At 41.5% G+C, this 15,484-nt stretch overlaps 1 protein-coding gene across 1 annotated transcript in view; it reads left to right on the top strand.

The window, feature by feature from the left end:
* Positions 1 to 15,484, top strand: part of THUMPD2 (THUMP domain containing 2) — an 84,273-nt gene that overhangs the window by 36,614 nt on the left and 32,175 nt on the right. The window contains exons 6-7 of the mRNA XM_030195908.1: positions 5,075 to 5,127; positions 8,510 to 8,597. Of these exons, the coding sequence (XP_030051768.1) occupies positions 5,075 to 5,127; positions 8,510 to 8,597 (141 nt within the window). The remainder of the gene's footprint in view (positions 1 to 5,074; positions 5,128 to 8,509; positions 8,598 to 15,484) is intronic.

Below are 15,484 nucleotides of genomic sequence, written 5' to 3'. Positions count from 1 at the left end.
ACTGCTTGTGATTGCACGGCCACAATGGGTAGTTGTAAGGCCCGGGAATTCCAACCAGCTCAAGGATTCCGGATATCTACAACCTAAGACAGCCTGCAAACAGAGTACTAACCATATATTTGTTGAGCCCATAACAATGCTTAATCGAAACCACTATTCCTTCCCAAGACCACTGAGATAGATACATTAGATTATCTCCCCATGCACTATGCAACAGATACAATAGAAGCCATAGAAAGACCTGAAATTGTTTATTAGTATGATACACCTGAGATTGATACTGCTCAAATACCTATACTTATTTCATGGAATTATGCTTGCAAAATCAATAGGATAAGCCTGATGGATTTTGTAGATGAACCCATAAATCTGTCCCATTCATAAAACCTTTTTTACCACAGGTTTGAGTAAGTCTCAAGAGGGGTGACATCAGGATTAAGGCCCGAGGGGTTGGGTAATATAAAGGGAATTCCATACACCCCAAATAATATATCACCTGAGAATGAAGTTTCCTATCTTGCACCATACCTTCTAGCAATTCGTAAGACCAAAACTCGCCCTCTCGTTCGATAGCTTGCCACCTTCTGGAATGGATGATGACAAGCTTGACGAGCTTTGTGTCACCCCCCCCCCCCCCCCAGATGGGGTGACAAGTGGGGAATGTATAATTATGGTACAGCCAGAGACCCCCCACTGGAATGGTGGAGGGCCCAGTCATAGAGCTCAGGCTGTTACAGACCTTGGCCGAGTCAGAAATCTGATGGCTGGCATAACTGGGAGCTTACTGGAAAAGTATGGCCTAGTTTGTAGCCCGGATTCAGGTCTAAATAAGATAAATTAGGGAAAGTTAGGTCAAGGAAAAAAATGAAACAAAATGGACGATTAGGGAATTAAAATGGAAACTATCAGTTGCAAAGTGGATTTTTCTCTAATCTAAGTTAGAAAAACAAGTTGAGAAATGAGTGAGTCATGCCAGGGTGCAAGGAAATGATTGAGAAAAAGGGGGTGTCAACTTTCCAGTTAGGCAAGATTGTGGTCAGCCAGTTTGGAATTTACATTAGAGTCAATGGAATGCATTGGTTTTCTATGTACTCAAAATTGTATATAAGAGCGGGCAAAAACTGAGCGTTGTAGAAGACCTTTTGACTTGCTGCACGAAGTGCTGCCCTTTTGTCCACCCATCTGCTTGTATTTCTGATCCTGCTGTATTGTTGTGGTAAGCTATAATAAAGGTAATTATCCTTATAGCCTCTCCTCTCACTCCTTTCTATAGAATGTCTAGAGAATTAAATGGACTTCTGGTTAAAATGCTTGATAACAATACACATATGTTAGTGGACATTAGAAATGAGTCAGCTACGTGCTGGCACTTTATAGATGGCAGCCTTGTGAGGAACCTCTCCAGTGTATGGCTAGTTTGCCAACCCACCACAGAGGGTCTTCGTGGGTCTAACAAACCCTAAATAAAAACACAGGGATTGTAAGGTAGGTCCAGAGGGTTGCCTATGGGTGGGGGGAGCTTCTGGGTGGTGCAGCTGCTATTGTTTGGTCTGGGAAGGGTAGGGAGGAATACAGTGATTGTGATGGTGGCCCCCTGATATGTCTAGATTATCCAATATTTTCGGTTATCCGACAACCTGTCAGTTCCATTTATGTTGGATAATTGGAACCATAGGCGCCGACTCCGTGGGTGCTGTGGGTGCTTGAGCACCCCCAATATTTCCAAACCTGCCCTCCTTGCTTTCCTGCCGCTCAGTCAGCTTAAAACTCATTTTATCTGACTGAACGGCAGTGAAAGGAGCAGAGTACACGTTCGGTCTTCAGCAGCTTTCTCCTTCTCTCTCAGCTTGGTCCCGCCTTCATTTCCTGTTTACGCAAGGGGGACGCTGAGGAAAGGAGAAAGCTGCTGAAGACGGAGCCTGTACTCTGCTCCTTTCACTTCCATTCAGTCAGGTAAAATGAGTTTTTTTTTTTTTTTTTTAGTTCTGAATCACCAGTTCTTATTAATATAAGGATCTACAAATTATGCTTGCAAGGCATTAACAGTGATTCTTGCTGTAAATTGATGCATTTCATTTGCTGTTACACAAGTAGAGAATATTGAAAAATTTGCCCTAAACTTTCAAACCTAACATAGTAGCTGTGCAGATTGACTTTAACCACTGGCTGTATGGGAATCTGTGAAATACTTGTTATGCTGTAATTTTACATACTCAATTTTGAAATCAACACAGCAGAGAGACAAACATGGTTTATTCTTCTGTTTGCCAGGGGGTCGACAATTTGCATCTTAGGAGAGTTGGAAGCCAGACATTAAATCTTATGTTAACACATTTATCCAGCCTTTCACCATGCTGCCTACCTGCTGTGCTTGTTCTGACAGAAACTGACCTCATATTGAAAGTTACAGTGGACCGAAAACAGAAAATCTGATAATATAGCAGGTGTATTCGATCTTAAAGCCTTCCTAATCAACTTTATTCTTCAGTGTGGCACTCTTTTAGAGATACTCCACACAGAATTTGTGGAATTAATTGCAGTTAATTGCTAGGTCAGCTGTGCTCACTTTCAGTCTTCTAGGGCCACCAGTGAGTTGAATTTCCAGAACATATCTCAGCTATCACTGCTCTTCTGAGCAACAGGTAAAATGAGTTTTAAGAGGTAGGGCAACCACATGTATCCTGAACTGTCTTATAATGTTTTTCTGTTATATTACAATCATGTTTCTTTCATTGTCATGTAGCCCAAAATCCTTCTGTAATACCAAATGTCTATTCTCTTCTTATTTCCACTATTCATGATGTATTGTAAGCCACATTGAGCCTGCAAAGAGGTGGGAAAATGTGGGATACATATGCAATAAATAAATAAGAGGGGAGAAATCCCTGAACATGGATGCAGGGCAGGGAAGAGGGGAGAAATTGCTGAACAGGGATGCACGGCAGGGAAGAGGGGAGAAATCGCTGAACATGGATGCAGGGGAGGGAAGACAGGAGGAGATGCACATGGATGGAGGGGAGAGAGGAAAATGCTACACATGGATGGAGGGGAGGGAAGAGAGGAAGTGAGATGAACATGGATGGGTGGGTGGAGAGAGGAAAAATGGTGGACATGGATGGAGGAGAGGGAAGAGAGAGGAAGGAGTTGCATATGGATGGAGGGGCGTGAAGAAAGAGGAAGGAGATGCATACTGACAGAGATTAGGGAAAGGGAAAAAGAGGAGAAACACTATACATGGATGGAGAAAATAGACGCTGGATGGAAAGAGGGAAGAGAGGGGTCAGATGCTGGATGGAAAGGAAGAAGAGAGGGGGCAGATGCTGGAAGGAGAGAGGGGGTAGACGCTGGATGAAAAGGGGGGAAAGTTAAAGATTGAGGAAAGAAGAAACAAGAGACTGGGACCAACACAATTAGAAACAATAAACGGCCAGACCACAAAGGTAGGAAAAAATGAATTTTATTTTTAGTTTAGGATAAAGTAGTGTGGTACCTGTGTTAATAAATACAGAAAATGGAAGTAATGTTTACTGGACTAATTTTAATACATTTTTGACTAATGTTTGGAGACCAAACCCTCCTTTCTTGTGTCAGAACAGAATACCGTAACAGCAGTATACTGTCCTGACCTGAGGAAAGAGGTTTTGGCCTTTGAAAGCTAATTGAAAAATGTATTTAGCCCACTAAAATGATATCATATTTTCCATTTTTTGTTTTAGTTGTATTTGTTAGCCTATAGTATAGTGATTGAAATATGTCAGTTTTTGAAATTTGCATCTCTTTATATTTTTGCACAGTACAGGGGGACTGAGGGGTGGGACTGTTCAAGGAAGAAGTCCTGGTGCAGGTTGCAGGCAGCCTACGAGTGGCGCTGCCACTGCCCAGGTGAAGACTGTAGTAGACAGAATTTTAAGGTATTGAGGCAGGGGACGCATGCACTGCCTGTAAAAAAAAAAAAAAAAATTTCAGCACCCCCAATCATTTTGAAAAGTTGGCTCCTATGATTGGAACTTCACTGAAATATTAGTAAATGATCCAGTTTAAAAAAAAACAAACCAACCCTGATTAATACCAACAATAAAGTCAGGCATTTAGAGATTATTTTATAACAGAAAGATTAGGTTAATAGGGCAGAAAGGTGCCTATTTTTCCCTATTTTTCTTTGAGAGCAGATATAAATTTTAGCACATATTTTACATGTTTACATGCATGTTTTGTTCAATACGTATGTAAATCATAATGCCACTTTCCCTGCCCAAAGTCTACCCCTGAGCATACTTTATTTAAAAGCATATGTTGGCCTGCACCGAGTACTTTTATATGTACCTGATTTTATAAGAACTTATGCACAAAAATAATTTATAAAATTACCCTTCACATACGTTTATGTTTAGTAAAATATTTGATATACCAAATTTTCATTTAGGGCCCTGTTTATTAAGCTGCGCTAAGGGTGCACTAGTGTTTTTAGTGTGTGCTAAACCCTAAAGACACCCATAGAAATATATGGGTATCTTTAGTGTTTAGCGTGTGCTAATTTTATGCACACGCTAAAAACGCTAGTGCATCTAGTAAACAGGGCCCCTAGGGATCCTTTTACTAAGCCATGTAAGCATCTATGCATGCCCAACATGCACCAAAATGGAGTTACCTCCAAACTATCACATGGCTCTTGCAGTAATTTCATTTTTGGTGTGCGTCCGATACGTGCGTCTGAAAAAAAAAAAAACATTTTTTTCAGGCACGCGTAATGAACGCGCGCCAAGTGGCAAATGGTGCACATAGGTCATTACCACCTGATTACTGCGTGAGTCTTTACCGCCAGGTCAGTGGCTGGCGGTAAGGTCTCAGACCCAAAATGGATGTGCGGCAATTTTCATTTTGCCACACGTCCATTTTCAGCAAAAAAGAAAGCCCTTTTTTACAGGTTCGCTAAAAAATGGATTGGTGCACACCCAAAATCCGCACCTTCACTACTGCAAGCCATTTTTCAGCGCACCTTAGTAAAAGGACCCCTTAAGGTATCTTACTTAAAGTCTTTTTGCCTTCTAAAGTACATCTTATTTTGTAATTTCAGATCTTTGTACATCTGAATGATAGTTACTGTGTGGTCGGGTTCCCTGTTCTGAGGTAAAAGTTTATTTGTTTGAATAGAATACCAGAGATAAACACATTTCTTGACAGTATACTAGTGATTTTTCATCTACAAGCAAGACTCAGTGAGGTACGCAAGTTGGTGATGTCATCTGACAGTGCCGAGATGAACAGCTCTCCTAAAGGACAGACTTAATGTGACGTTCTGAGCACACAAAGGCCTTCCTGTGAACAGCAGCCTTCTCAGACCCTTGGTTTAGTTTTTTCCACTCTGCCATTTGTTGTTGTTTTTTTTAATTACTTAAATAAAAAATTATAAAAATAAAAACCCTTCCCACCATCTTCCCCTACTTAACCAAATGGATCAGGCTGTTTTTGCTGGCTCTTATGGATGCTTATAGACGTATTTCAGTTCATTCCAAATGTAGGCTGTACCTGCAAAACATGCACTGTTAGTATAAAGTCTTCCCATTAAGACTTTCTTCAGCTTCTAAAGTATTCACCAAATATCCTATAGGTGAGGAGGCCAAGCAAGGCAACACATGTAAACGTTCCTAAAACAATCTTCGTGGCACTTTTTAGCTGTAATAATAGTACTTAATGCTGTGTATGTAAAACATATTAGTATATGTTCTCCAGTAATCGTTTGGGTAAGTAGCACAGCTTGACATTTTACAAAGAAGAACATACCCATCTTGTTTGAATAGACAGGCCTAATAAGTAATCTCTACTTCAGTTGTGTAGGATGGGGCCTATGAAATTTCAAGTAATTATTACATACTAAAAGTTTCCTAAACGTTCCCTCATAATGTCCAAAAATAGGAAAAAAAGTATATAGGACAAATACTTTGTATTTATGCACAATGTTGATGTCCCTCTACAAGTCGTTGGTGAGGCCCCACTTGGAGTATTGTGTTCAGTTTTGGAGGCCGTATCTAGCTAAAGTTATAAAAAGACTGGAAGCAGTGCAAAGAAAAGCTACGAAAATGGTATAGGATTTACGTTGCAAACTGTATGAGGAGAGACTTGCCGACCTGAACATGTGTATACTTTGGAGGAAAGGAGAAACAGGGGTGACATAATATAGACATTCAAATATTTGAAAGGTATTAATCCGCAAATGAACCTTTTCTGGAGATGGGAAGGTGGTAGAACTAGAGGACATGAATTGAGGTTGATGGGTGGTGGATACGTGGAATGCCCTTCCGCAAGAGGTGGTGGAGATGAAAACGGTAATGGAATTCAAACGTGTGGGATAAACACAAAGGAACCCTGTTTAGAAGGAATGGATCTACAGAATCTTAGCGAGATTGGTTGGTGACGCTGGTAGTTGGGAAGCAAAACCGGTTTTGGGCAGACTTCTATGGTCTACGCCCTGATTGTGATTGAATAGATAGGGATGGGCTTGAATGTAAATTTTAAGGGGCTTTGACATTAGCTTCAGAACTTTTTGTACAAGAAGAGTGCTGGGGAGAATTACGTGGTCTGTGCCCTGATAATGGCAAGGACAAATCAAACTCGTGTGTGTATATACATGTGTATATACTTTATATATATATACAGTGGTGGAAATAAGTATTTGATCCCTTGCTGATTTTGTAAGTTTGCCCACTGACAAAGACATGAGCAGCCCATAATTGAAGGGTAGGTTATTGGTAACAGTGAGAGATAGCACATCACAAATTAAATCCGGAAAATCACATTGTGGAAAGTATATGAATTTATTTGCATTCTGCAGAGGGAAATAAGTATTTAATCCCTCTGGCAAACAAGACCTAATACTTGGTGGCAAAACCCTTGTTGGCAAGCACAGCGGTCAGACGTCTTCTGTAGTTGATGATGAGGTTTGCACACATGTCAGGAGGAATTTTGGTCCACTCCTCTTTGCAGATCATCTCTAAATCATTAAGAGTTCTGGGCTGTCGCTTGGCAACTCGCAGCTTCAGCTCCCTCCATAAGTTTTCAATGGGATTAAGGTCTGGTGACTGGCTAGGCCACTCCATGACCCTAATGTGCTTCTTCCTGAGCCACTCCTTTGTTGCCTTGGCTGTATGTTTTGGGTCATTGTCGTGCTGGAAGACCCAGCCACGACCCATTTTTAAGGCCCTGGCGGAGGGAAGGAGGTTGTCACTCAGAATTGTACGGTACATGGCCCCATCCATTCTCCCATTGATGCGGTGAAGTAGTCCTGTGCCCTTAGCAGAGAAACACCCCCAAAACATAACATTTCCACCTCCATGCTTGACAGTGGGGACGGTGTTCTTTGGGTCATAGGCAGCATTTCTCTTCCTCCAAACACGGCGAGTTGAGTTCATGCCAAAGAGCTCAATTTTTGTCTCATCTGACCACAGCACCTTCTCCCAATCACTCTCGGCATCATCCAGGTGTTCACTGGCAAACTTCAGACGGGCCGTCACATGTGCCTTCCGGAGCAGGGGGACCTTGCGGGCACTGCAGGATTGCAATCCGTTATGTCGTAATGTGTTACCAATGGTTTTCGTGGTGACAGTGGTCCCAGCTGCCTTGAGATCATTGACAAGTTCCCCCCTTGTAGTTGTAGGCTGATTTCTAACCTTCCTCATGATCAAGGATACCCCACGAGGTGAGATTTTGCGTGGAGCCCCAGATCTTTGTCGATTGACAGTCATTTTGTACTTCTTCCATTTTCTTACTATGGCACCAACAGTTGTCTCCTTCTCACCCAGCGTCTTACTGATGGTTTTGTAGCCCATTCCAGCCTTGTGCAGGTGTATGATCTTGTCCCTGACATCCTTAGACAGCTCCTTGCTCTTGGCCATTTTGTAGAGGTTAGAGTCTGACTGATTCACTGAGTCTGTGGACAGGTGTCTTTCATACAGGTGACCATTGCCGACAGCTGTCTGTCATGCAGGTAACGAGTTGATTTGGAGCATCTACCTGGTCTGTAGGGGCCAGATCTCTTACTGGTTGGTGGGGGATCAAATACTTATTTCCCTCTGCAGAATGCAAATAAATTCATATACTTTCCACAATGTGATTTTCCGGATTTAATTTGTGATGTGCTATCTCTCACTGTTACCAATAACCTACCCTTCAATTATGGGCTGCTCATGTCTTTGTCAGTGGGCAAACTTACAAAATCAGCAAGGGATCAAATACTTATTTCCACCACTGTATATATCTCGCATATCAAGTGAAATGAGTTTATCTTGTTGGGCAGACTGGATGGACAGTATTGGTCTTTATCTGCCATCATTTACTATGTTACTATGTAGACAGATGATTCTCTGTCACAATTATTTGGCACAAGCCTACCAGATGAAATTGTTAGTTATGATCCAATAAGGTATTGACTTGTTAATTAGTGGTTAGGTATTATTTATTTTTGAATTATTTAAACTTCCCTCAATTTATTATAGGACAATTTAATGTTTTGCAGACATCCACTGGCAAGCAGAGAATATATCCAACGTCCAGGACTACGGTCTACAGTAGCTTGGGCCATGGCATCTCTTGCTGAAATTAATGTGAGTATACATTTCAAAAATTATCCATAGTACCAGGAAGTCACTGAGGGCTAGATTTACTAAAGCATGTTGTGTTGCTAATGCAATTAAGGCACATTATTAGCCAATAGATCTCATCATATAAAATGGGACCTGCAGTAAATAAGGCGCTTTCATATGCAGTAACATGTTTTCAGAAGACAAGCAGGCCTTCTTATTCTCACATCTGGGTGACATCATCCGAAGGAGCCCGGTGCAGACACTGACTAGCAAGTGAAGTAGAAAATTCTAGCAGCTTCCCACTGCGCATGCTGTAGATAATAAACACAGTTATGCATCCTGGAGTAGAGTCAAAGGGCAAAGGCCATAAATCGTGAGGCCCAGGAACTTATGATCTGATATGATATCCTTACAGGCAAACAGGCCTGGGAAAGGAGGAAGCTTAAACAAATATGGGAATGTGGTTTAGCAGGTGAGAAACCAGATAGGTTTGAAAGAAGACCAGATGATCCCAAGTAAGATAACTGGCTGAAGGCTTGTAAATCATTATTAAACACAAGTGTATACAAATAGCTGTTTCAGTCCAGTATGTTGGAGCAATAGATACAGCCAGCATATTTATGCAGTAGTTTTATCCTCCCATGAGAAAATATTAATTGTATCTATATACTTGGTAAGTGAATAAAAATACTTTCTCATAAGCATGTAGCCTTGGTCTTTTATCTCTATAAATCGTGGGTAACTGATATATGGAGACTTGGAGAGGTGGTAAAAAGACCTAAACATTTACATTGGTGACCCCGATGTAGATTAGTGGGGAGCTTTATGGTGCTCGGATTCAAGCTGCAGGAATCCCAACATGCCGACTGCTAATGCCATTAAGGCACATTATTACCCAATAGATCTCATCGTATAAAATGAGAACTGCAGTAAATAAGGCTCTTTCATATGCAGTAACATGTTTTCAGAAGACAAGCAGGCCTTCTTATTCTCACATCTGGGTGACGTCATCCAACGGAGCCCAGTGCAGACACTGACTAGCAAGTGAAGTAGAAAATTGTAGCAGCTTCCCACTGCGCATGCACTGGTGCCTTCCTTCCCGATGTTTGTTTTTTTTTCCATGGAGCTGAGAGGGTTTTTTTGAGATCAGTTTTTCCCTCCCAAAAAGGGGGGCAAGCTGTTAATTCATATAGAAACTGGGGTTCATATTCAAGTGTTTTTTTTTCTTCCCCAATCCACTGTGGTGTCTCACATTTTTCCCTTTCCCTCTCCCTCTCCCCCCCGGTATCCAGAAATTTTCCCTTTACCTTCCTTCCGTGGCTGAAGCTGTGGAGTCTCTCACTCAACAGCATACCCAGATTACCAAGTGCAGGTTGGTAACTCTCCCAGTTGATACTGACTGCATCGTGGTCAGCTGGAACAGAGGCCTTGAGCATCTGCACATTCTCAATATCTGCCGACTCCCGCCCCTTAACTGCCTGTTTTGGGGGGGAGTGGGATCCAGCGGTCCTTGAGCACACACAGATACTCAAGGCTCCATACTGGTTGCAATGCTGTCAGCTTCAGCTGGGAGAGTTACTATCCTGGACGCAGTAATCCAGGGCTGCTGTTGAGTGAGGGACTCTGCTTTTCCTTCCCACAGCATCATCTGTGGTAGGAAGGTAAGGGGGAAAATGCCGGATACCATGATATAAATCAAGAGGCAATTTTTTTTTTTTACCTTCTTTGAACAAAAAATTTGTGTGTTGTTTTTTTAAATATTCAAGTACTAGTAAAACAGGCCCGTTTCCGATACAAATGAAACGGGTGCTAGCAAGGTTTTCCTCGGAGTGTGTATGTTTGAGAGAGTGTGTGTGACACTGACTGTGTGAGAGAGAGAGAGAGTGAATGTGTGACTGTGTGTGTTAGAGAGAGAGAGTGAGACTGGGTGCGAGTATGTCTGTGAGAGAGAGAGTGTGTGTGTTGTGTGTGTGTGAGAGAATGAGAGTGTGCGCCATGGGCCCCCCCTCCCTCCGAGTTCCAGGGTTGCCCCCCTCCCTCCCTCCCTCCCTCCGTGTTCTCTGGTCAGTTCCCTAAAATGGGGTAAGAGTGGTTAATTACACTAATCTATAAACGGGGATACCACTAACCCAAACAATTACAGAGGTATATGTGTCAATCGTAACATTAACAAACTCTTCTGTAATGTCTTCAGATTAGGTTTCTTGCAAACCACTGGCCACATCGTAACTTCACAGACACTGATTAACAAACAAACATGTTTAAAGAAAAACACTTCCTCAGGGAGAATGTTTGCATGTTTTATTGACTTATGGCACACTGGCCTCAACCTGGAGGAGGGGTACCTATGAAATTGTAAGGAAGTGTAAAAATAAGCAATAATTTTGGCAGGTCTGATGCTGGTTGGCGGCCTGAAATAGGTGCTTAGGCAAGTGAGTGGAGCTGATTTGGAGAGCTGGGAGTTCAGGGCTACCAGTGCGATGTTGAGGGGGAGTTTTTTTTTTTAAGTTCATATCAATCGTGTCTTGGTCCCGCCCTTCTGTGTTTATGGCTCCGCCTTCCTCCCTCTTTGTGTTTTGGCCACGCCTCTCGCTCTTCATGCGTCTTGTCCCCGGCTCTACCTCTTCATGTATTTTGGCCCTGCCCCTGTCTCGTGGTTGTCTGATTCCTGGGACAGGTGGGCTCGGGGCCCCGGCGGAGGAGGAGGACGGCGATGGTGACAGAGGTTGTTCGAGGCGGAGGATAGTGGTGAGAGGCAGCGGAAAAGGGGAGACCCAGTGGATGGCCCTTACGTCCTGTGGCCGGAGCCGCGCACGGTGCTTGACCTGGGGGGCGTGGTGTTGCGGCAGGGGTGGGGCCTCGTGCTGCTGTCGTTCGACCTGGGGGGGCGTGACTTTGCAGCGAGGGTGGCAGGGGCGGGGCCTCGTGCTGCTGTCGTTTGACCTGGGGGGCATGGCGTTGCGGTGAGGGTGGCAGGGGCGGGGTCTCATGTTGCTGTCATTCGGTTTGTCAGTGCTGCCGGTGACGTACCCGGAACTACGTGATGTCAGTTTAGTAGCTGGAGCCTTACAGAGAGCAGGAATGCTTCAGCCACTGAGTCAGCTTCAGAACGTTGGAGGTGCGTTTTATTATATAGGATATGTAGTCATTTTCAGAGAGAAACTATGTAGTTAGTTTCTTTTTGAAAATTAGCAACAAAGCCTGACAGGTACCTACATACTTGTAACTCAGAATTGCCCCATGTATTATCAAATGGCAGATGCCAGAGGCAAAAGAGCCTAAATAAAATAGTTGCACTGAGAGAATGGCAAGTTTGATCTCGTATTGCAAAACTTAAGAAGATAAATTTAATGACCACATGGAATTATGAGTTATGGTTTACCCATGGACCATTATCTATTTGCCAAGTTTTGCATTATTCTTTTTTTATATATTTTATCGTTTTTATACATAGTAAACAAGTATAAACTTGTAAAGAAAAATCCACTATTACAATTAAATCTAAAGATATTATTCGTAACACAAATTAAATATTATAGCTTCATTTAAAGTCCACAACAGGAGTCCAAGATTCCTAAATAGGAGAAAACAGGTAATAAACTTTATAAATCAAATTTTGAGATACAGACGAGTTTCTATTCAACTTTACTTAACTAGGAGCTCTCTTAGATGTTAAAAAAGATGACAATTGGTCAGGATCAAAATAAACATATTTCATGGCTTGATAGGAGATTAAACATTTGCAAGGATATTTAAGGTAAAAAGTTGCGCCAAGTTGAAGTGTCTCCTGTCTCATCTGTAAAAACTTTTGTCCTCGCCTTTGCGTTTCCCTCGCTAGATCTGGAAAAACACGAGTTTGCAAACCACGAAAGGTTTTTTTCTTTATTCTGAAAAAACTTCTTTAAAATCCAGATCTTGTCCGAAGGTAACGCTACTGTGGCCAACATAGTAGTTGGTGTTATCTGTTCTGAATCCGACATTTCAAGAAGGGCAGAAACATCCAATGGTTGCGCATTCTGAATATTATTCCTTTGTAAAGGATCCAAACCCTTCACAGGTGTATAAAAAACCTATGAAAAGGGTGGCATATCTTTATCTTCTAGCTCTAGAATTTCTCTGAGGTAATTTTTTTAGCATCTCCCGAGGGGAGGTAAGTGGTTATCGCGGAAAATTTATAAAACGCAGATTATTAGATTTTGAAGTATTTTCCAACATTTCTGATTTTCTCCTTAAATTAACCAAGTCTTTAAGCATTGTTGTTTGCTGTGATTTCAACTCTAAAACATCCTTTTCCTGTTTAGCCAAATCTGCTTTAACTATTTTCACTAGTTTTGCATTACTCCACAAGAAATAGTTTTTTTGTTTAATTTCTTATGTGTGTGTGTATATAGACTGTGTAGCATAGCTGCACTGAATTACAGTCAGACCTGATTAAAAGCCACTTATAATTAGGTTTTATCTACCTTTGAATTAAAAAAAAAAAAAAGTTCTGATAAATTGAATATTAAGAATGAAGCCTTTGTTGGTAAGTGATCCATTGCTTTACAGGGAAATTTGGTGACTTGGGATAGAAGAAAGATTGTAGATTTATTGATAAATTCTATGTTTTAATTTCATTAGAATAAAGTGGCTAACATCCTGTTCCTCCTAGGTTTATTTAGTACTTTTGCCCACTCTCGCCCAGGCACATCCCTCAGGTTTTAATCAACTACAGCTGTTTGAGTATGTGGCCAGCCTTGTAGCGTCTTAATGCTTCATACCTTATTTCTCTTTTCTTTCATTTTATTTTTCTTTCATTTCTTGAACATCAGTTGCTAATTGGTTGTTGACATGCTAATATGTGTGTTTATTACTTGGTTAGTGGTCCCTTGCCAATGTCATTGCATTGAATTTGTCTTTTTTTTCACTTTTTTTTCACTGTTTGTTTTGAATTAAAAATGTATAGTCTGTTATCCCAATTAAGAGGACCAGAGGGAAATTTGTCACCACATGGTATTTTTATCAATAAGTAATTAACCCTTAACAGATTATTTTGCAGTTCATTGAGACACAAACATAAAATAATAGTATATGAAATAGTTGTATAGGTGTTTATAATAGTTTAGGCATTCCTACTACCTAAGCAATTTCAAATGAATAAAGAACTCATCAGTACTAAAATATAGACAGTAGTCCAGTCCAGCTGCAAGATGAAGGCTATCCAGTTTATTGTACTGAGTGCCATATGTATGATTATCTCCCAGTTAGTGAAAGATTTTATGTGTGGATTCAGAGCAAAGAGCTTCTGATTCTGAGGATCAGTCTGATCCCTGGATGCTAGAGTAGTAGAGAAGCTGAGGTTGACAGAGGTATGTAGAAGAGCTTTTTATGGGACATTGTAGAGAAGTCCCATTTCCAGTTTGGCAGCTTCTGTGCTGCCTTGGAGAAGGAAGGTCACCTGGAAGAGAACATCATTTTGGTGTGGGAGGAAGTGATCCTGTAGCCAGGATCTGCCCTCCAGGTGATGTACAATCCTTTCACACTGAGGGAACGGATGAGTTTCAGAGTATAACTTATTCGTTGAGTGAAAATATTTCCTCCTGTTCGTTTTAGGTGTTGATTCAGTCGTTAGGGGGGATGAGATTCCCTTTGCCTGAGTAGTATGAAAGTGTTGGACCTCATATTTCACCTAGATAGGATTTTGGACTGTGCTGGGGAAGAACTAGTTGTCTTGGTTACATGTTGGCACTGGTGGCATAGGTTCTAGAAATCAAATGTAAGCTTTTAGGTAGAAAATTGAAATCCAAAATCTCCAGAATAGTATTCTCAGAAATGCTTCCTGTTCCACGCAAGGACCCAAGAGGCAGGCAGAACCCTGAAGTCTCAGTGTGTGCCTGAAACCATGGTGCAGAAAAGAGGGATTTAGATTTGTTAGGAGCACCCGCATCAAAGTGCCCCCTCCCAACTGATCTAAAGGTTTTAGACATCCTTTATCTCCCAAGACCTGATACAAGGAGTGGATTCCCAAAATATGCCATTGACGTAAAACCAGATTATTCATATTGGGACTAAAGGCAGCATTGCCACATATAGGAAGCAAATCTGAAAAATCATCAGACACCCCAGAGATGGGCAAGATCTCTCCAGAGGGCTCTGAAAGGACAGAGAAGGATACTAGTTGTAATACGTGGTAGGAGAAGAGAAGTAGTTGCATGAAATAAATAAGATGCCACAGGTGAAAAAAATTACTCTGTTAATGGTGTATAATCAGACCGATCCAATATCCAGTCACTCAGATGGCGTAGTAAAGAGAGTGTTTAAGATTAGGTAAACCCAACCCACCTAAACATCAAGGCCTCAAGAGCTGCCGAAAAGTAGTTTTAGGCTTCATAAGTACATAAGCGTTGCCATACTGGGACAGACCGAAGGTCCATCAAGATCCTGTTTCCAACAGTGGCAAATCCAGGTCACAAGTACCTGGTAAGATCCCAAAACAGTACAGTACATTTTCTGCTTGTCCCAGAAATAAGCAGTGGATTTTCCCAAGTCCATTTTAATAATGGCTTATATACTTTTCTTTTAGGAAGCTATCCAAACCTTTTTTAAACCCAGCTAAGCTAACTGCTTTTACCACATTCTCTTGCAATGAATTCCAGAGTTTAATTACACGTTTAGTGAAGAAATATTTTCTCCAATTCGTTTTAAATGCACTACTTTATAGTTTTATTGCGTGCCCTCTAGTCCTAGTATTTTTGGAAAAAGTAAACAAGTGAGTCACATCTACCCATTCAACTCCACTCAGTATTTTATATACCTCTATCATATCTCCCCTCAGCCATCTTTTCTCCAAGCTGAAGAGCTCAAGCTGTTTCAGCCCTTCCTCACAGAGAAGTTGTCCCATCCCCTTTATCGTTTTCATTGCTCTTATC

Source organism: Microcaecilia unicolor, chromosome 3 (assembly GCF_901765095.1).
Source record: "Microcaecilia unicolor chromosome 3, aMicUni1.1, whole genome shotgun sequence".
NCBI lineage: Eukaryota > Metazoa > Chordata > Amphibia > Gymnophiona > Siphonopidae > Microcaecilia > Microcaecilia unicolor.
This window is presented reverse-complemented; position numbering and strand designations above follow the sequence as displayed.